The 21,839-nt window shown below is 40.5% G+C and overlaps 1 protein-coding gene and 1 pseudogene across 1 annotated transcript in view; one reads left to right on the top strand and one right to left on the bottom strand.

The window, feature by feature from the left end:
* The window catches only part of LOC104861844 (transmembrane protein 180-like), a 32,323-nt gene that overhangs the window by 7,361 nt on the left and 3,123 nt on the right, over positions 1–21,839 (top strand). The window contains 2 exon segments of the mRNA XM_033758508.1: positions 5,110–5,193; positions 8,367–8,489. Of these exon segments, the coding sequence (XP_033614399.1) occupies positions 5,110–5,193; positions 8,367–8,489 (207 nt within the window).
* Positions 12,279–15,234, bottom strand: LOC104861843 (annotated as a pseudogene).

Here is a 21,839-nt window from a genome sequence, read left to right as displayed (position 1 = left end):
AAACCAGGGATCAAACTTGGGTCCTTGTGCTTGCGAGGCAGGCACTGGAACCACTGAGCTAAACCCCCAGCCCATTTTTAAATATTTTTAAGACAGGGTCTTGCTGCATAGTTCGGATTGGCCTTGAACTCACTACATAGCCCAGGCTGGCCTCAAGCTAGCAGCAATCCTGCCTCAGCCTCCTGAGTGCTGGAGCCACAACAGACATGTGCCACCATGTCTGAACCTTTTATATTTTTGAGACAGAATCTCACTTACTTGCCTCAAACGTGTGATCTTCCTGCCTCAGCCTCCCGGAATGTTGATATTACAGGTATGTGTCACCACACCTGGCTTACATTTTTTATTAACAAGTACTAATTTTACATATTAATGGTTCCGCATTTTACTTTAATATATGCACAGATCAAATCTGGCCTTCTTTTATCCACACCACCCCTGCCAACTTTTAGTAAGCACTATTCTACATTCAGGTCAACATTGTTTTTCCTTTGAGAAGAAGTCTTGTTATATTGCTCTGGCTGGCCTCAAACTCACTCCCCTGCCTCAGCCTCCTGAATAGCTGAGGTTACGGAAATGTGCCACTGTGCCTGGCTCTTATATATTTTTTTTAACTCCCACATGTGAGAGAACATGTAGTACTTTTTCTTCTGTGTCTGGCTCATTTGACTTAACAAAATGTCCTTCAGTTCTGTCCACTTTGCTGCATATGACAGGACTTCATTTTTCTTTATGGCCGAATAATACTTCATTGTGTATAAATACCACACTCCTTCCTTCCTTCTTTCCTTTCTCTCCTTTCTCCACTTCTACTTCTCTCTCCCTCTCTCCCTCCCTCTCTACCTCTCTCCCCCTTCCCTTACTGTCTCTGTCTCTCTCATATTTTTTTTTGTGGGACTGGGGACTGAATGCAGATCTGCACTATTACATTCCCAGCTCCGTCTTTTAAAATTTTTTTTTCCTTTTTCGGTTCCAGGAATTGAACTCAGGACCTTGCTCTTGCAAGTCAGGCTGCAGAACCACAAAGCTAAATCCCTGTCCTTCCTTTTAAAAAAAATTGAGACCGGATTTTGTTAAGTTGCCCAGGACGGTCTTGAACTTTTCATCTCTTGCCTCAGCCTTGTGAGCCACTATGCCCAGGTCATATTTTCTTTATCCATTTATCCGTTCATGGGTTCCCGGGTGGCTCTGTGTCCTAACTACTGTGAGCAGTGTGCTGCAGCAAACCGGCAGTTCTATCTCCACCAGGGTTGTTGCATTCCTTTGGGTTCACCCAGAAGCAGGATAGCTGGAGCATATGACAGAAATATTTTCATTCTCTCGAGGAGCCTCTGTAACGATGTTCTGATTTTCATTCCTACCAACTGTGTATGAAAGTTCCTTTTTTCCACATCTTTACTGCATTTGTTACTTTAAAAATTTTTAATAATCACTTTAACTGAGGTGGGATATTCATAGTTTTGATCTGCATTTCCCTGATGGCTAATGATACTGAGCATTTTTTCATACATCACCTGTATTTCTTCTTTTGAAAAGTGTTTATTAAGATCACTTGCCCAGGCACAGCAAAGGAAACCATCAACAGAGTGAAGACAACCTGCAGAATGGGAAAAAAAATTTTTCCAGCCACTCCTCAGAGAAAGGATTAATATCTAGAATATACATATAAAAAACTCAAAATAATTAGGCTCCCTAAATTAAAAAAACCCAACTAAAAATAGGCATCTGAAATGAACACGCACTTCACAGATGAAGAAATGCAAACAGCCAATAAATACATGAAAATATATTCAACATAGCTGGCCATTCGAGATACACAAATTAAAACAATACTGAGATTCCATTTCACTCGAGAAAGAATGGCTACCATCAAGAAATAAATCAATAATAGGGCTGGGGATTTAGCTCAATGGTTCTGACACCTGCCTTGGAAGCACAGGACCCGAGTTCAATCCCCGTACCAAAAAAAAAAAAAACCAAAAAGACAAAAAAACACCACCAAAAAATCCAGTAATACATGTTGGTGAGGCTGTGAAGAGAAAGGAACCCTTCTCCATTGTTGGTGGAACTGTAAACTGACCCAACCGCTATGCAAATCAGTGTGGAGATTCTTCAAAAAACTAAAATTAGAAATTTCATTGAGGGGCTGGGGATTTAGCTCAGCGGCTATGCACGTGCCTCACAAGTGCAAGATCCTGAGTTCCATCCCCCACACTCCCCCAAAAGAAAAAAAAAGGAAGAAAAAGAAATTTGATGCAACTATTCCCCTCCTCGGTATCTTTCCTAAAGAGTTCAAGACAGCATGTCACAGTGATGTATGCACGCCCATGTTTATAGCTTGGAAACAGCCTATGGGGTCCACCAACAGGTGAATTGATGAAGAAAAGGTGGTATTTACATAGTATTTACATATTTACATAGTCTGCCATAAATGATAAACGAGTCATTTGTAGAAAAATAAATGCACCTTGAGACTATATGTTAAGTGAAGTAACTCAGACACATAAGCTTAAATATCTCATGGTTTCTCTCTTATGAAAAACTAAGGATATATGTGAAACGAAACATAATAAGAGAGAAAAAAAGGTCTTGCAGTCCAGCGTGGACAATGTTTCTAAAAGTGTATCTTGACTTGTTACAATTATTTTCATGTTTTCTGTGTTCTTTGACCTATTAGTCTGGCTTTCAATCTGTATATGTGGTAATTAACTTTATAAGGTCTTATAAATAAATGAATCTGATGCTAGAAAAATAAAAGAGGGGTGGAGGAAAAGGGAAAAAAAGAACCAAAACGTGTTATGTACGTTTACCGGTTCCCTACAATGAATGTAATCATCATGTACTGCCAACACATACCAATAAAAATCAAAAGTTCCTGACATACTCTGGACATCAATCCTTTGTCAGTGAATAGTCAGCAGGTATCTTCTCCCTGGAGCTGACTCCTCTCTGATCCGTTTCCAGCTGATTTTTGTATAGGGTAAGAGACAAGTCAAATTTCAGTCTTCCGCAGACGGTTACCCAGTTTGCCCAGCACCACTTGTTGGAGGCTGTTCTTTGCCCAATGCATGCTTTTGGAGCCTTTATGAAAAATTGGTTGTCTCATCTTCCCGTTATTTCTGCAATCTCTACTCTTCCTGAAACCCATGGACATCTCAAGTTCAATGGGTCCCCAGTCAAGGATCCCGCTGCCTCTCTGCTCTTTTGTTCTGTTTTGCTTTTTGTTCACCATCATGGGAAATGGCGCCACCATCTCTCTGCCTGCCCAAGGAACGGACTGAGAAGCTGTCTTTGCTGTCTCTTCGACACCTACATCTCATCCTTCCACCCTGTCCTGAGTCCAACCCTTCTCCGCTCCATCGCTGTTCCTTCAGCGGAGCCTCTGGTCACCACTTAAAGGAATGCTGTTCGGCCTTTGTGTGGCACCTTTGCCTCTCGTCTCCAGCTCTCCAACTCCTTCTCCTGGAGCGCTTCTACGTCATTCCTTTGCTTCACAACCTAAGTGGCTTTCCAGATAGGTCCAGATGATGACATGTGAAGTCCCTCATTACATGGCACCCCCTTGCCTCTGCATCATTTCCTTTTACTCAAGCTCTCCCATGTCTTGCCTGGTGCTCTCCTGGTGTTTCCTTAGGCTGCAGCTCGGCTGTGCACTTCTCTGGGAAGCCTGCCTTGGTTTCCTCATCTGGATCATGACTCCAGTGCCTTATGCTTATCTCTGCCGCAGCCAGTATTTATCCCTCCACGCTGAAGTGGCCCCTGCTGGCTTCAGTCCACTGTGGATAGGGTCTGGTATCAAATCACCATGGCCCATTAACCTACTGCAGCTCCCGCAAAGAACTGGTCCACAGAAAATGTGTTTGGAACGAATGAAGAAATCCCATTCCACATTTCTGCTGGAACAATCTAGGAAAATTCTCACGAAAGTTTATTTGCATTTTTAGCAATTTAGTAAGAAAGAGGGTAGTAATTAACTCAAAGGATTCAATCTCTGTGACGCTTCAAGATATTAGAACCTCAGAGATAGCTATTCTGTAAATCTATAAGAAGGGGCCTGGCAATATCATATTTAAACTGACCTTTAAATAGTGAGTTTTTGAATGAAAATTTTTGCTTTTTACATTTATTTATGTTTTAGGGAAAGGGACATTATAAGTCTTAAGCATAAGAGCCAACTCCTGTTTCTTTTTTTCTTCAGTACTGGGGATCAAACCCAGGGCACTCTATCACTGAGCTGCATCCCCTGTCCTTTTTATTTTTATTTTTTAAGGTACCGGGGATCAAACTCGAGAACTTGTGCTTGCGAGGCAGGCAGCAGAACCACGGAGCTAAATCCCCAGCCTTCCTTTTTATTTTTTGAGACAGGGCCTTGCTCAGTTTCCCAGACAGAAATTGAACTTGCACTCTTCCTGCCTCAGCCTCCCGGAGTATTGGCATTATAGATGTGTGCTACTGCACCTGTCTCCTGTTTTTTTTTTTTTTAATACTTATATTCTTTCCCATTTTCATTCTTACATCACAGTCAAAATGTTATAATGTTACACTTAGTCCTTTTTTTTTTTTGTGGTAACTGGGATCAAACTCGGGACCTTGTGGTTGTGAAGCAGGCGACAGAACTACTGAGCTAAATCCCTGGCCCTAAAATGCTATAACGTTATATGTTCATTTACAGTTCTCAACCTATCTTATTGTCGATAGAAAGATATCTGATGATCTTTGCTAGAAAGTTCTATGATAATTTACACAAACTTAATGAGCAGGTAGTTATTTGGAAATAAGAAAAAGCATAAAAACTTAAAAAACCCTAAGGGTACTAAACTTTTGTTTTTTTGGTGGCCAGAGATTGAACCCAGGGTCTTACATATGCTAAGCAAGTACTTACATATGCTAGCCACGCCCCTAGCCCACTCACTTTGCTTTTAAAAGTGATATATTTATGGATATATGTTTGGGGTATAGAAGCATGTACCAAATACTTACTTTACTTTTATAGTACACAATCTCATTCTTCCTTCTTGCAAAACAAATGTCAACTCTCATTTGAATGTTTTTTTAGGTAGCAAAATATTGTTCATCTGTGTACAATATTTTAACTCTTTTTATTTTTAGGGTGCTTGTGCAAGCTTCTTCCTGTCTGTTTCATCTACCACTGGTTGATATGGTTGATGAGGATTTACTCAAGTCTAATAGACAGTGAGTATATTTATTCAGATATCAGCTACACGATTGCCACACATAGGCAGGACCCATCACAGTCTCCACACCCCGGTTATATTAACTCTACAAATCACACATGAGAGAGGAAATCAGAAAAGGTATCACTGGGAGTTAGCAGAATATCATAGGATGTTCATATTTGTTTGCTCTGGGCAACTTTTCTGTGCTTTTGAAAGAAAAATTGTAATTTTTATCCCTCAGGTTCATATAGCCAGTGCTACAAAAGGGCAAAGCTCAGAAGCCAAAGTGAAATCCCAGTAGGCATAATATTATGTTAGATTCTACATATTCCAGTATGCAGCAGGCAGCAAGGCAAAGTGACCTCTGCTTCATGACGCTGCAAGAATTAAAATGAAAGTCCATCATATTCTTTCTTACAAAACTCTAAGCTGAGGTTTTGTCCTTTGGTATGGCTGTTTTAGAGCAGTTATAAAATTCTCTTGAATGATAGATATTTTCTGATGTGTTCTATTTTATGGATTAGAGAAGAATGTATTGTCTTAAGACAGATGAACATTCTTTATTAGCTTTTATTTCCTATGTCTTTGATGTCTAGCCAAAAAATTGAGTCCTATACAAATGTCTGGAAATGTTTTCCTATCCATATAGCCTCTTTTATTTATTTATTTTGCGGGGGTACCGGGGATTGGAGCCTCTTTTATTTTTAAATGCAACTTAAATGGAGGAAAGCTTTGCCTGCTGCTTGATTTCATCTTTTAATAATTCCATTCCTGTCCCAGAGTCTGGCTTGTATATATTTTCAGCAGTGAGCAATCCTTCACAGAGGAGCTCCCTTATAATTCACACCCTACCTTCACTTTTGTGTCCATTGTGCCTAGAAAAGGGATTAGTTCAGATGCTTTTTTTTTTTTGGTACCGGGGATTGAACTCAGGTCCTTGCGCTTGCAAGGCAGGCCACCGAACCGCTGAGCTAAATCCCCGGCCCCTAGATGCTTTTTGTTTTGTAAATAATTAAGCAGAAACTTCAATAAACCAATCTCTCCCTCCCTTTCTTTCCCCCTCTCTTCCTTTCCTTCCCTCCCACTCTCCTTCTCTGTGCTGGGGATCAAACCTAGGACCTTGTGCATGTGAAGCACACACTCTACAACTGAACCCTAAGCCCTCAAAATATTTTTGAATGAAATAGGTTACAAATAAATCAAATGCTTCCAACAGCTGGAAAAGGAAGAATATAGACGTTTACCAGATGCCAGTGCACATAAGCACTGTGTGCCTGTTTGATCATTCATGTCTCACAGGAGCCTTGAGTGGTAAATATTAATTCCTGGCTCAACAAATGTTTATTGATTGCCTCCTGTGTATGAGGCAGTGAGTGAAATGCCAGGGATACAATACAGCAGGTCTTGTAATGGACTCTTCAGGCCACATAGTCTTTGTTCCAAATCACACTACTCATGTGCATGGCATGTGGTATATTGGGGACTAAATGGCTACTTGAGGATACCTCTGCTTTCTGCTCCCACAACAAAGCCATGTCCTTAACAAGGGTCACTGCTTTTTATTTCACATCTATTAATGTCAGATGTACTCATTATCATAATTACAAATATTTATGTATTTATTTGGTACTGGGATTGAACCTAGGATCTTGTGCACGCAGGCAAGTGCTGTACCACTGAGCCACATCATGAGCCTTTTTCTTTTGAGTTAGGGTCTCATAAAGTGTCTGTCTAGGCTGGCCTCCAACTTGCAATCTTTCTGTGTTAGCTTCCCAAGTATCTGGAATTACAGGGTTGTGCTGCCACAGGTAGTTTAAAATTACAAAATTCTAATTACAGTTAGACTGTATAAATTCAGGAAATGAAAGATGAATACTTTAAAAGAATCAATGAAGATAAGTTAGTTGTACCCCAGATTTTCATCAAATTTGAATGAGATCCGATTCATAGATGTTTTAGGAAGAAGTCATTAAAATCTAAAGGTATTTTGTACTCAGATTGCCTGGTCTTCTCTATCACAGGGATAGAAACTGTATATCAGGTATGCAGATGGTGTTTATGCAAGAACGATGACATAGCATTTTCATCAGCACACCCTACTCAAAGAAGAAAACCAATGAAGGGGGATGAATGACTTCATTTAATATAGAACAGCTGATACATCTTCTGTGTGTGTGTGTGTGTGTGTGTGTGTGTGTGTGTGTGTGCGTGCGCGCGCGCGCATATGTCTTCTTTTTAAGAGTTCTTGTTCTTTAGCCAAATGAACTGATCGTGTCGGAGGAAGGCTTTCTGTTGATGTAGGCCTGTCCTACAGATAGCAATCGTATTGCCATACAGTCATTTTCAGGAAACTAAGGCCCTTCCTTCTGTTATTAATCTTCCTAAAGTAATATAACTAGCAGATTGAAGAGCTGGGAATTGAATCCAAGCTCTTATCATCAAGTCAAACTTTCTTCAATTCTCTGGCATTGTCTTTCTTTTCATCCTTTCTTCTTTCTCTTCCTCTCCTTTTTCTTTCTCTTCCTTATTTGCAAAGATTATATCACTAGTTGAAATATGACAAGATTTTCTTTTATTGAGCCAATGAATTTATCTTATATGGCATTATCATTTAAAAATTACATGGCAGGATTCTTAGCAGGAACACATGACAGTAATCCTCAAGGAGCTTTGGGTGGAAAGACGGGTATGAATCCCAGTTTCACCATTTACTAGTCATGTAACCATGGATGAGTTCATTTGTTCTTCTCTCTCTAAAATGGGGGTGATAATATTTTCCTCATGGCATTGCTGTGGGCTTAAATAAAATACACATGTAGCACACTTAATTTGGTACAGGGCATATATAGCTCTCACTTGCTGCAACTTCTTCTCTTTGGGATTTAATTTCTTCATCCAAGATAAAAATTCTTCTAATGCTATAATCCCTTAAAACTCAGGGGGGCTAATCGATCCCTGATACTGAAAAAACAAAACAAAACAAATCAAAAACCAAAAACCAAAAAAAAAAGAAGGGGTTAATATTTTATAATTACAATGTTATTTCTGGGTTATTTCCTTAGTGTCTAGGATGACTTCACATACGAAGAGGTCCATGATACATAGATATACATGTATGTACTTACACATGTAAATGTATACACATCACTGGTGTGTGAGGAAGAACCATGCTGTTTTTATCTGTTCCAGGTCACCCCTTTATTCAGTAATTTTTGGCTTCAATGCTTTGCTTACCAAACCTGCTCAATCTTTAGCTCCAATCGTGATACTGTCAAGGCTAGCCCAGTACGACTATGGAAACCCAAACAGCAAGTAAAGTAACAAAACCTTTGAAGTCATGTAAAAGAAATGTGAAAACAAACTTAGCCTTTCATATTAATTACTAAACCATTGTCTTGGACTTTGGATATTGTTAGTCATTAACTCATAGATCTTGAGTAAGCTGTAACACAAAGTATTAATGTTAAAAGGACTCTGCTAGGCGTGTCTTTTGTACTGTATATTATTTAAATTACATGTGGCTATATAATTAACACTAAGCTACATATTGTTTTATCTAGGTCATTCTTTCCTTCACAATTGTTTCATTTCACAAATGTTTTTGAGGACCTGGTGTTAACTGTGAGGTATGAAGGTACAGCATGGTAAATATCAGAAAGTGTGAATGAACTCTCAAGAAGCTTTTCATTTATTCATCTCACAAATACCACTGAGAGCTGCCAAGCTTAGTCTCTATGATATGGCAGGGAGGCAACACAGTGAACAAAACAACAGCCATCTCTGCTGTTACGACCTTACATTCTAGCGGGAGGGAGGCAGACAAGGCATTGAACAAAATACAGTACACCGTGTATTTAAGTTCTCTGGTGAAAAATAAAGTAAGGAGACTAGGAAGGGATGGGGAAAGCTGCGTTTTAAATTTTAAATTTTTATTATTTTCAATTTATTATTTATTAGTACACGTACATTTAAAAATAGAGTAACAGAGAAGGCTTCACTGAGAAGATGACATTTAAATAAAGACCTAAAAATATATGGGAAGTGGTTGGGTGTGGTGGTGCACAACTGTAATCCCAGCACTCTGGGAGGCTGAGGCAGGAGGATCACAAGTTTGAATTCAGCAATTTAACAACTTAGTCAGACTCCGTCTCAAAAAAAAAAAAAAAAAAAGGCAGGGATGTAGCTAAGTGCCAAGGCCCTGGCTTCCATCCCCAGTACCGCGTGGGTGAGTGGCGTGGGAAGGAATCATGTAGGCTGTTTGGGGGATGAGTGTTCCTGGCAGAAGGCAGGGCCCGTGCAGAGGCACCGAGGTGCAGCATGCTGGACATTTTGGGTCTGACATGGAAGCCGGGTGGGGGAAGTAGAGTAAGCAGGAGAGAGCAAGTCAGGATGTGGAGGAGGTCGGATCGCAGGGGCCTTGCAGTCTGCTTTGTCACCCTGGCTCATTGCCAGATGAATGGAGAGGGTGAAATAGTGAAAGGCTGATTGACTGAGCAGATGACTTTTAGAGCAGTTTTAGGTTCATAACAAAATCGGGCAGAACATGCAGAGTTCCCCCAGCGGCACAGCCTCTCCATTATCTGGGTCCTGCACCACAGGGTGTTTTATTACAGGTGACAAGCTCATGTCCACCCGTCATTATGACCAGAGTCCATGCTAGACATCAGGGCTCATGTTGGAGCCGTGCATTTTGGGGGTCTGGAGAGATGTAGAACAATGTGTATCCACCGTTACGGTCATTCAGAGCATTTTCCCTACTCTAATGATACTCTGGACTACCTGTCTTTGTTCCCCACCAACACCTGGCAAACACTGATCCTTTTACTGTCTCCATAGTATTGCCTTTTCCAGAATGTCCTATGGTCGGACCTATACAGTATATAACATTTTCAGATTGCCCTCTTTTACTCAATAAATGCACTAAGGTTTCTTACATGTCTTTTCATGACTTGATGGCTTATTGCTTTTTAAGCACTGAATAATATTTTAATAACTAGATGTAACGTGATTTATTTACCCATCTGCCCACTGGAGGGCATCTTGGTTGTTTCCAACTTTTGGAAATTTTGAGTAAAGCTGCTTTAAACATCCATGTGCTGGTGTTTATGTGAACATAAATTTTCATTTTATTTAGGTTAGTGCCAAGGGACACAACTGAGTCATATAGTAAGAACATATAAGAATTTTGTAAGAAAATGCCAAATGTCTTCCACGGTGGCCGTTCCATTTTGCATTCCCACCAGTGATGAATGAAAGTCCCTGATGCTGCTGGTCTGTGCCAGAATTTAGTGTTGTCTGTCCTGGTTCTGGCCCTTCTAATAACACATAGTGGTATCTCATTGTTTTAATTTTAAATCTCCTGGTTGAACTCGGGTCCTTGGGCTTGCAAGGCAGGCAGCGGAACCACTGAGCTAACTCCCTGGCTGGAAGCATCTTTTCATATGCTCATCTTCTATTTGTACATGGCCTTAGGTAAGGCATCTATCAAAGCATTTTGCCCACTTTTTAAGCAGGTGGTTCATTTTGTTTGTTTGTTTTGAGACAGGGTCTCACTATGTAGTTGAGACTGACCTGGAACTCACTATGTAGCTCAGGCTGGTCTTGAACTCACAGCAATCCTCCTGCCTCAGCCTCCCAAGTGCTGGGATTACAGGCATGTGCCACCATGCCTGGCTTCAAGGTGGTTCATTCTTTTAACAGAGCCTATACAGGGACACCGCCAGTTTGAATGAGCACACCTTCCTCCTTAGAGAAACATAGGTTCATTTGACTTGGTCAGAGAGGACAAGTCAGCAGCCTCCAGCGGTCTCCCAGGGACATGTCAGCAGGTTACCGAGGACACATGACTTACCAGCAAGCCACAGGCCTGCTGTTTCTATGATCCACACCCTCAAAAACCCACCAGAAATGCTACTAAAAAAGCTTCTTAGCCTGTGAGAGACACCTTCTCTGTTCTGCTCAGACAGCGAGGTCCCTTTCAGGTTTAGCACTAAACCTGCTTGGATTGTTGAGTTCCTGTTCTCTTCCCTTTTCCCACTCACTCTCGTTGAGTTTTAAGAGTTCTTTGTATATTTTCAGTAACAGTCCTTTATCAGATATTTCCTGTGTAATTATTGGTTCCTGGTCTGTGGTTTGTTTTATCATTCTCATGATAGCGTCTTTCACACAGGAGAAGTTTTCAGTCTGAAGTCCCTCTCATAAATTCTTTCTTTCACGGACCATACCTTTAGTATTGTATCTAAAAAGCCATTGCCACACCCATGGTCACCTACATTTTCTCATATTCTATTCTAGTTTTATAGATTTTCATTTTACATTAAGGCCTATAATCACTTTTGAGTGATTTTTTTTCATGAAGGTTATAACGTTCATATCTGTATTTCTTTCTTTTTTTGCAGTGGAAGTGGACCATTTATTGAAGACTTACGTTTTCTCCACTGTATTGCTTTTGCTCCTTTGTTGAAGTTCAGTTGATTACATTTATGTGGGTCTATCCTGGGCTGTCGGTTCCATTTCATTGATCTATTTGTGTATTGATTCACCAGCACCACGCTTACTGATTACTGTGGCTTTACAGTAAGTCTTTAGAGAGTCTATCAGTCCTCCAACTTTGTTCTCCTTCAATGCTATCTTGGCTATTCTGGCTCTTGTCCTCTCTGCTTAAACTTTAGAATCACTTGGTCAATGTCTACATAATAACTTGCCAGGATTTTAACTGAGACTTCATTGAATCTGTAGGTCAAACTGGGAAGAGCTGACATCTTAGAATATCAAGTCTCCCTATTTATGAACATGAATTGGTCTCCACTTTTGCTAGTATTTCTTTGATTTCTTTCACCAGAGTTTTGCAGGTCTCCTCATACAGATCTTCTACATGTTTTGTTGGACTTAGCTAATTGTTTTATATTTGAGAGCACTAATGTAAATGACACTGTATTTTTAATTTAAAATTCCACTTGTTCATTGGTAGCTGATAAGTGAAAGATTTGTTTTTGTATAGTATTCTTGTATTTTTGCACATTTAGATTCAACTAGTTGCCTCTTACATTAGTTTTTTTTTTTTTTTTTAAAATCTGGGATTGAACTCAGGCCTTTGCGCTTGTGAGGTAGGCTTCAGAACCAATGAGCTAAATCCCCGGCCTACTACATTAGTTATTTTTTTCATCACATATTGATCAACATATCCATCAATATTTATCAATATTACTTATTTTTCTCATAACTTTGTATTATGAAAAAATTAAAAAAGTTTAAAGAATACAAAGAAAATTCCTATGGTCACCCCTTCACTCCTTAGATTCAACAGTTGTTAACACTGTATATTGCTGATATAGATATATATTTCTCTGAATAATTTTAAGGTACAATGCAGATATAATGGCGCTCTACCCTTGATAATTGAGCATGCATTTCCTGGAAACAAAAGCATCCTGATGGGAGAGTTGTGAGCAGAATAATGACCTGACTTGACATTTCAGCAGCACCGCTCTTGCTGATATGTTTACTATAGACTGAGAGGAGAGGGGTGGTGCATGGGAACCTGTAGTTTAGTGGCCCACGGTTTATCATGTTTGATGGCAGCTAGAAGAAGGCAAGGCTAGAAGGGCAATCAAGGGCTGATGTAAAAGAGCTGTGCTAGATTTAGAAGGTTTTATTAAACCTGTACATCAGAGTTTCTCAAATATGATGACTTTTTTTGGCTTTTGTTGAGTACACTAAGAACTGTTACTTAATAAAATTTTCTTTAAATTTATTTTAAGTTACTAACTTAAAAAAGTCTTAACTGCCATAAGAAAAAGTATCTATGAAATCATTCACTTGGCAAACTTCACACAAAATGGCAGCAGTGAGTGTTATTCACTGCTCCATTAAGTGGTCTGACACTGGCTGGAGATTTAGTTCAGTGGTGCCGCTGCCTACTTCACAAGTGCAAGGTCCTGAGTTCGATCCCCAGTACTGCTCCCACCCAAAGAGGTCCGACACTGAACAGCACCTCTGGGATGATGTCTGTCATCCTCATAGGCTTCTCTATTATAATGGTGCCATCTTTCCTGATTTGGATCAAAGTCCACCAGTTCTACCTGACCCATTTCATCCATCTCTTCTACTTCCTTCCTCTTGGGTAGGAGTTTTTGCAGCAAAGACAGTTTATTAGGAGAGAGAAAGCCATTTTCAGGAAAGTTTACCTTAAATTTGATAATTGGATGACTCTTTTCATATGGTCTACAATAAATTGGCATGCCTTCATTTAGCACACTGATGTCTCCATGCTTGACAATCTGCCCTGGATGACAGGTGATCACTATGATTCGGTTGTCAAGAGTGGATATTGGCTTTTGGAAGCCACACAGTGCTTCAGCCAGCTGTCTATCCATACACATAAAAAGGTCTTCTCCTCATCAAGTGAAAACAGCATGGTCCTCTGATCTAACACAATGATAGTATTCTCAGTCTCCTTCACCATGGAAAGTTATCTTTGGCCATCTTTCATGCCTTTGCCAATATGAACTTCTAGAATCTTCTTCTCTCTAACCATCTTCCTCCCATTGCAGCGTTTACATGTATCTTTAGGACTGATGCGTTCTCCATGGCTCTGGCACTCCTTGCACACAGACTTCATTTGCTGAACCATTCCAGGTCCTATCTGATGAATTCTTATTGAATTCCAGTACCTCAGCAGTTGGGACAGAACTCCACAGCTCCTTTCTTACCACCTCCGCCTTTACATTTGTCACAAATCATGCTCTTTTGCAGAGCCAGTTTCCTTGTTGCACCATTATATAAATCTTCTAAGGTAATCAAGAGCTGATATGCCACACTTTTACCTCTCCTTTCTCTCTGTATCCTTTCTTCTCCAAAAACATATCAGAGACCCACAGGAGAGGCAAAACCACCACCTGCTCCACCCTCAATTGTCTATTCTCCTCCTTTGTCATATAATTCCATTTTCTTGGCATCAGAGAGAACTTCGTAAGCTTGAGAAATCTGTTTAAACTTTCCTCTTTCATTTGGATTCTTATCAGGGTGGTACTTCAAAGCCAGTGTCCTACAAGCCTTTTTAATTCTTCTTGGGTGGCATTGGGTTTAACTCCCCAAACATTGCAGTAAGTGGTTTCTTTCTCCATTTTCTACAGCCGGTGAGAGGGCTGGGCTGGAGTGGGGGAAGAGGGAAGGGATGCATAGCAGTGTGCAGCTTGGGCAGCCACCGTTCCTCCTTTTAGCACATTCTGCAAAGTTCCCAGAATGGAGCATTATTAATATTAAACTAAAGAATAATACCAGATTTGCTTTTTTTGGGGGGTTGTTTCTTTTAGTTTTTTTTCCCCAGCAAACAAACACATTTATTGGTTTTCACCCAGTTCATGCATGCACATGCAGGTCCCTAGCCCAGACATAGACATAGGCCCACATTCCAAATGCATTCCAGCACAGACACAAGCACAGGTACCCAGGATTCAGCAGACAATTCAGACTTAGTTTTGTTCTATAACCCACCCAGCAGCATGCACATGCTCAAACACACAGACTGTAGCCACCATAACTCTACTAGGACAGATACCCTGCGCCATGGTGGCCACTGTGAGGTCCCTGGCGGAGCAGGTGCTCAGGTGCTGCATATGGAACTCTCTGCGGAAGTCGTAAAAGGAGAAGACGGTGTCGGGGAGCACCAGATTCTTCCTGGAGGCCTCAGGATGCAGGACCTGTCGCAACAGCTGCTGCCCATCAGTGCAGAGAACATAGGTGCCTCCACCCAGCAGAGCCACATCCCTGTTCACCAGCTGTGAGAACTGCTGAAGCACCTTGTCCAGCGACTCGGCCTGTACCAAGCTGTCAGCGCTCAGGCCGCTTGCCTCGCGGCGCTGAGGACTCAGTGCAGCCGCCTCAGCTCGAACCAGTGATTTGTGCAGCGTCCCCACCTTTCAAGATTCATCTTCAGTGATTCTTCTCCCAGACAGCCTTCCTTGATGCCTGGGCCAGATCAGATGCTGTGTTCTCTCTTTTAGTTGTTTTTGAAACAGGGTCTCACTATGTAGGCCAGGCTGATCCTGAACTCACTATATAGTCCAGTGTGGCCTTGAACTTGTGGCAGTCCTCCTGCTTCAGCCTCCTGCATGCTGGGATTACAGGTGTGCGCCACCATGCCCGGCTCAGATTTGCCTTTTAGAAGATCACTCTATGGTGTGGAAAATTGTTTGAAGATAGTTCAGCCAAATAAATAGCAAGAAAAAAATAGTTTGAAGGCTAATAAGGTGACTTTATATAAGATATACTGTCTGGGCTCGAGTCAATGCAATATAACAGAGAAGGCAAGAGGGAAACTGATGTGAAAGTGAACACGGAGTTACAGTGAATGGAGCTCTATGACACTTGGCTAAGGAGGCAGGAGCTGCAGTGGTCAGAGTGTGTTAAGCAACAAGTGTCTGTAAGAAGCGCATCTGGGCTGCTCTGAACCACATTTCTTCTGCAGAATTTAAGGAACACTTTCTCAGTCTCGGCTTCTCCACCTACTAGGTGACTATTCCTTGCCTGCACTAGGGAGTTGCTCAGAGTTCAGGAAGCATCAAAAGCTCCATGCAGTGTTTTAGCAGAAAACCATGGTGGCAGAAGGAGACAGGGACTCTGGCCTTTTCTCACCTGTTACAGCTATTCACTGCCCCACATGATAGCAGTGGAGGAAGAGCAGGCATGTTTTACTTGCCCCACTGAATTGTCTATGCTTTTAGGAATACAAAGTCCCTAAAGTAATGGTTCTCAGTCTTCTTGCACACTAGAATCACTCACAGCTTGAAAAAGCGCTGGTGCCCAGGTCAACACCCCAGACCAATTAAATCATAAATCTCTGGAGCTCTCAATATCTTTTAAAGATGTCCTGCTTTTTTCCACTGTGCAGCAAATGTGGGGGAACCTAGAGATTTGCTGCCTTGTAAACAGAGGCTTGAGGGACTGGTTCTTGTTGGCGTGGCTGTGTGACATATTGGCAGACTAGTTTCAGATGCTGTGAGCATTTTTAGAGGTGTTTATTTAAACAGGGCATTCAAATATCATTTATCTTTGAGTGATAAGTAAACCCTGACATCTGGTGGCCTCACACTGCTAGTCTGAAAGTGTCTGAAGAAAATCCAGAGGCTAACTGCATACCTGCCAGGATATGATTTGATGTGAGATATACCAGTATAAAGAAATTAGCAAAGCCAGGCATGGTGGTATATTTCTGTAACCCCAGCACTCTGGGAGACTGAGGCAGGAGGGTCTCAAATTGGAGCACAGCAACTTGGTGAGCCCTTGTCTCAAACAGAAAAAAGAAAATGGGCTAGAGATACAGCATAGTCCAAAGGCCCTGAGTTCAATCCCTAGTATTTCCATTAAAAAGAAAGAAAGAAAGAAAAAAAAAACCTCAGCAAAAATGTTTGTTTGAAATAAATTTCATGCTTGAAGGTATGCTTTTTAATATCTGATCATTATTTTGCTATTATAATACACAGAACTGCATAGCCAAGGGGTATTATTCTTTCCCTTGCCATTTTCAAAACCTGTTCTGTGATTCCTTAATATAGTTAAAGAAATGCTGATTCTGTAGGGCAGATTATTTTTACTATGTTTAATACATCGATTTACTTCTTAGTGATCCAAGGATACATGCACTATCTAGCAGCCCATAAATCTAACAGTTGTCTCTTATTAATGGAAATCTATAACTAGGGTACTTAGGCAAGAAAACCAATGTAATTTGTTTTAATTATTTGGTACAAGGCACTTCATGTAGTAAGGTTAGGTTTGGTTCATCAGTTATACATGCAATTCCTACTAAAAATTATAACATAAATCCCCATTTTGTACAAAAAATTGACAAATGAGATTCTAGTATATTATAGAAAAAGGGCTTCTTTTTGGCCAACTAAACATGTTCACACCTTTCTTCAGTGAGCTTTTATGGAAGTTCTATTAGGTGTTAATACTGAGCTGTGAGCTGGAGTACAAACAGCTGGCAGACTTGATCCCTCTCTATCCTTAGGCGCTTCTATGGCACTAGTGGGTGGGGCGAAGGCAAGTCTAGTACAATAACCTCAGTGCAGGGCTGAGATGGCAGCAAATGCAAAAGGAACACAAGTTTTGTGCTCAGCTTCCTGTATGCTACCAAACACAACACACATTCATCCCATTTACTAGCAGTGTCCTATAGTCCTGGCTGCATTCCTGCTGAGTGATAGGAGATTCTAGGACAAGAAGACATACTTTCAGTAATGGTCGTAGTTCGCCAATTTATTTGTTGAGTTACAGTGTCATCTATCAGTAAGTTGCAGGTGACCTAAATAAAATGCATCACTTAAGAAATAGCTTTGTACACGACTATGCAATCCTAACATTGGGAGGCTGAGGCAGAAGGATCACAAGTTCAGCAAATTAATGAGGCTCTGACTCAAAGTAAAAATTTAAGGGCTGAGGATGTAGCTCCAAGTGAAGGCCTTTGGTTCAGTCCCTAGTGTTGGGAAGAAAAAAAAAAAAAAAGGAAGGAAGGAAGGAACAGCTCTTATGTTGTCTGCCATGTATACAGCATGTATTTTTCCTCCTTTTTTCTTATAGCTGAGCTTGAAACCTAAGGTCTTACACATGCTAGACAAATTTACTGCTGAGATATACCCCCAAGCTTTGCTTTTGCTTGTCTTTCATCTGAAAGACTCACAATAAATACTTCCAAAATTATATTCATGAATAAAGTATAGAAAGTGATTTTTCTCTCAGTGACATAGCAAACAATGAGATATATGTTTGTGTGTTTTTTTTGTTTTTTTTTTTTTTTTGAGACAGCATCTTATTTTATTTTGTAGGCTGGCTTCAAACTCACCATGTAGCCCAGGTTGGTCTCAAACTCACAGTGAGCCTCCTGCCCCAGCCTCCTGAGTGCTGGGATTACAGTTGTGTGCCTTCACACATGGCCTCCTTCTTAAAAACTGAGTTTTCTTCTGGTGTTTATATTAGAGTTACCTTTTTTTAATTGGAGTTTTAGTTCTGATTAAATTTTTTAGATAAAAAGCTCCAGCTCCAAATTCACTGGCTGTATAATTTTGGACAATCTAATTAAACCGAGCTTCAGTGTTTCCTTTGGAGTTGTTGTGCAAATTAGTAACCATGATAGAAAAATGTCAAATAATATATATCTAAAATGTACCAATAAACTCAATGAGGAAAAAAAAAAAAAAGAAAGAAAAACATCAAACAGGATGCTATGCCCTGAGCTGTGTCTCCTCAAGCTTATATATTAAAGCCCTAACTTGCAATGTGGTGGTATTTGGAGATGGAGCCTTTGAGAGGTAATTAGGTTTAAGCAGGTCACAAGGGTGGGCCTGCATAACAGGATAAATACACTTATCCACAGAGACACCAGAGCTCACATGTAGCTCACTTGGTAAAGTGCATACTTAGCATGTGTGAGGTCCTGGGTTTGATCCCCAGCATGGAACAAACAGCTCCCTCCAAAAGCAGATACATTAGAGAGCATGTTCTTTCTTCCTCTGTTATGCAAGGATAAAACTTCCTGTCTCCAAGTTAGGAAAAGGGCCCTCCACACCTGTGAGAAAATAAATTTCTACTGATTAAACCAGCTGGTCTCTGATATTTATTTATGGCAGTCCAAGCCAACTAAGACATAGGCCAGGGAGATAGTAACTGTGCAATACTTATTACACCATGCTTCTTAAAAAGGATTCATCAGAGAGCTGGGGATTTAGCTCAGTGGCGCTGAGCCTGCCTCACAAGCAAAAGGTCCTGAGTTTGATCCCCAGTACCCAGGGGGGGAAAAAAAAACTCATCAGGCTGACTTTAGAAAGTAAAAATTTCCTCTCTGTTCTTGGGGTAGTAACTGTTTAAGTTTTATTGACCCTCACACTAAAGAAACTACCATTTAAACCTTATTTGAGTTTCTTTGGCATTTTCGATTTGAAGTTTGAAGCAACTTTTCCCTCCCCAGGGCTCTCATTGATACTTACTTTGGATGCAGCCCCATCAAAGGGGTTGTCTGGAAGAGTGCTGTGATAAAGCTGTTTCACTGGTGCCCTCAGAACACAACCTTGTTATTTTATAGCTTTTGAGCAGGTACTCTTAATAGGAGTAAAGAGAATGGAAAGGAGCCAGGCTTCCTTTTAGTTTTGTGATGAGAGAGATCCTAAATAGGATAGGGTTTGAAGGGAGAGTATAATTTATATTATGGCTTCCTATACTTATGGAGCTTTTACCATAAATGGTTTAGCAGGTGTGAGCTAAGAAAATGAGGCAAAGGGCACCAGACTGTAATATTCTAGGGTATTATTCCTTGCAAGTAGATATTTTAAAAGTAGACTGTGAGAGAAAAATGAGCGCAAAAATGTTTCTGTAATCAGAGGTGCAACTACTACTATTACAAGATAATATTAATATATTTGTTTATGATAGTTTTGCTCCCATTGAAATATAAGGTTTGCTGAGGGCAAAGATCATCATTGATTTATTTACTCTATATGCCAAGCGCCAGGTACAGTTAAATGTGCAATAAATATTTGTGAATGAATAAAAACATAAGCAGGGCTTAAGAATTTTTGTTTTTTAGTAGAGATTCATTAAAAAATGTTGCTAATGTTAGAAATAAGAGGTGAAGACAGTCTGCAAGCCAAATGGCCCAACTAATTCATACATTCATTCATACTGCACTGGAGTGAGTGAATGTAGTATGAGAGAAGAACAGAGCTTCTCCAAAATCATGGGTATGTTTCCAGCTTAGAAGAACATTTCAAGCCAGGCATGGTGGTGTACACCCAGAATCCCAGCATTTGGGAGACTGAGGCAGGAGGATCAATGTGAATTCGAGGCCAGTCTGGGGTTACATAGTGAGTTCAAGGTAAGCGTAGGCTACATAGCAAGGTCCTGTCTCAAAAAACAAAAACAAAAACACATTTCAAAGAAATAAATCTTAAGAAAGGATCAGAAAAACCAAGGAATTCTTTGAAGAGCATTGAACTGTTCAGTGAAGCAGTGGGAAAATCATAGGAACTTTGGAAATAGGAAAGCCATCAAAATAGTTGCAACATTAGTAATTGCAATGCAAGCCTGAAAGCCTTGGGTCTCACACCACAACACAACAGTGATCAAACTGCCATGTTCCTGGAAATATTCTTCTGGCTGCCCTTGAGGACCAGCCTTGGGCTTTCTGTAAGCATATTTTCAGTGTGCTCAAAAGGACTTTGCCTCTGTAGATTATCACAGGTGTTCACCATACCCCTCACCCCAAGAAAAGAGGAGAAAAAGACAATTCCATCTCAGAGTTGGAAAACCTCCCAGAGAGAACCCCTGGCAGCTGGAATCCAATTTCTTGATGTTTCTGAAACAGAAATCTGCCAACAAACCAAATCATGCTGAAGGAAAACGGGCTCCTGCTGCTAACCAAACACAGACAAAAAGCACAAAGGTTCTTCACACAGCAGAAACCAACCTTTACATAAAACCCCGGGTCTCAGAGCATATTGTAATAATCCCGTGGCTTGCAGCACATGGCCACGACACTGCATGCACCCCCTTCCCCAAGGTCTTACTCTACTTCCTTTCTTTACTGTTTGAGATGTGCATGATTTATGCTGCTTCAAAGTAGATCTTGGGTTTCCATTACCTTTTTTGGGCAGTTTTCACCCATGGTTAGGCCCGGTCTCCCATTTAGTGTGTGTCTTGTGGTTCCAAACAGAGAATAGTCAAAGTTGGCTCATGATTGTGAGCATCTACGATATCAAGTTCAAAAGCACTCTTGTTCTAGTAATCTGTGCTTAACAGAGATCTCTTGTAGAATTAGGGTTAAAGGAATGAATACCCTTCTTGACTATAAATGTAAACCTTTTATAACAAACTTGAAACCAACAAGCAAACATTTTATAAATCATTTCCATAAACATTCTCTACATTCTTAGGTAAAGACAAGAGGAACATACAAAAACCTTTCATGTTAAAAGTACAACTCTTACTTATAGCTTTCCTAATATTTTTCCATCTCATTAACTATTAAACTTCTATAACAACTTCAGCTTAAAATGTCCTTTTTCTGTACTATGATTGTTTTTTCTTTGCCTTAATTCCTTTCTCCCTGAATAAAGGCTGAATTACTGTGCTAAATTTCATCTTGGATCCTATGTGCCCCATTGGTACCTGCTTCTCCGAGGATTTTCCCCGCCGGGCGTTCCAGACAGCGGTGTCCTCCTTGTTTCGACTTGGCCGAGCCCTTTTTGATAGCAGGCTTCTTCTGATTACTCACTGCTCGCCGCTACAATTTCAGGTCCCTGTTCAGGCACCACTTGTCATGAACCGGCGACGCAGAGCACTGTCCAGCAGTGCCTCAAACCCGAAAGAGCAGCGGGGTGGAGATGGGGCAGAGAGAAAGGAAGGACGCCAAGACAAGAGTCTGATCAAGGCGATGTTTTGACCTGCAAAAATTTTGACTAGTCATAACAAAAAGATTTTATAATTCAATTGGCCAAAACCATCTGAGTGCATTCGTTAAAACTGTCTTATATGTTTGTCTGTCTTAAGTGTTATATGTTTGTCTGTCTTAAATGTTCAAAGATGTTTGTATGTTTTTGATCAGAATGACGTCAAATGCAAGTAGATTGTTGATTTCTACAACCTGGCTTTATAGGACCAAATAAAAAA

The sequence above is a fragment of the Fukomys damarensis genome, unplaced genomic scaffold (assembly GCF_012274545.1).
Source record: "Fukomys damarensis isolate Sample0158 unplaced genomic scaffold, DMR_v1.0_HiC HiC_scaffold_34, whole genome shotgun sequence".
NCBI classification, from domain to species: domain Eukaryota; kingdom Metazoa; phylum Chordata; class Mammalia; order Rodentia; family Bathyergidae; genus Fukomys; species Fukomys damarensis.
This window is presented reverse-complemented; position numbering and strand designations above follow the sequence as displayed.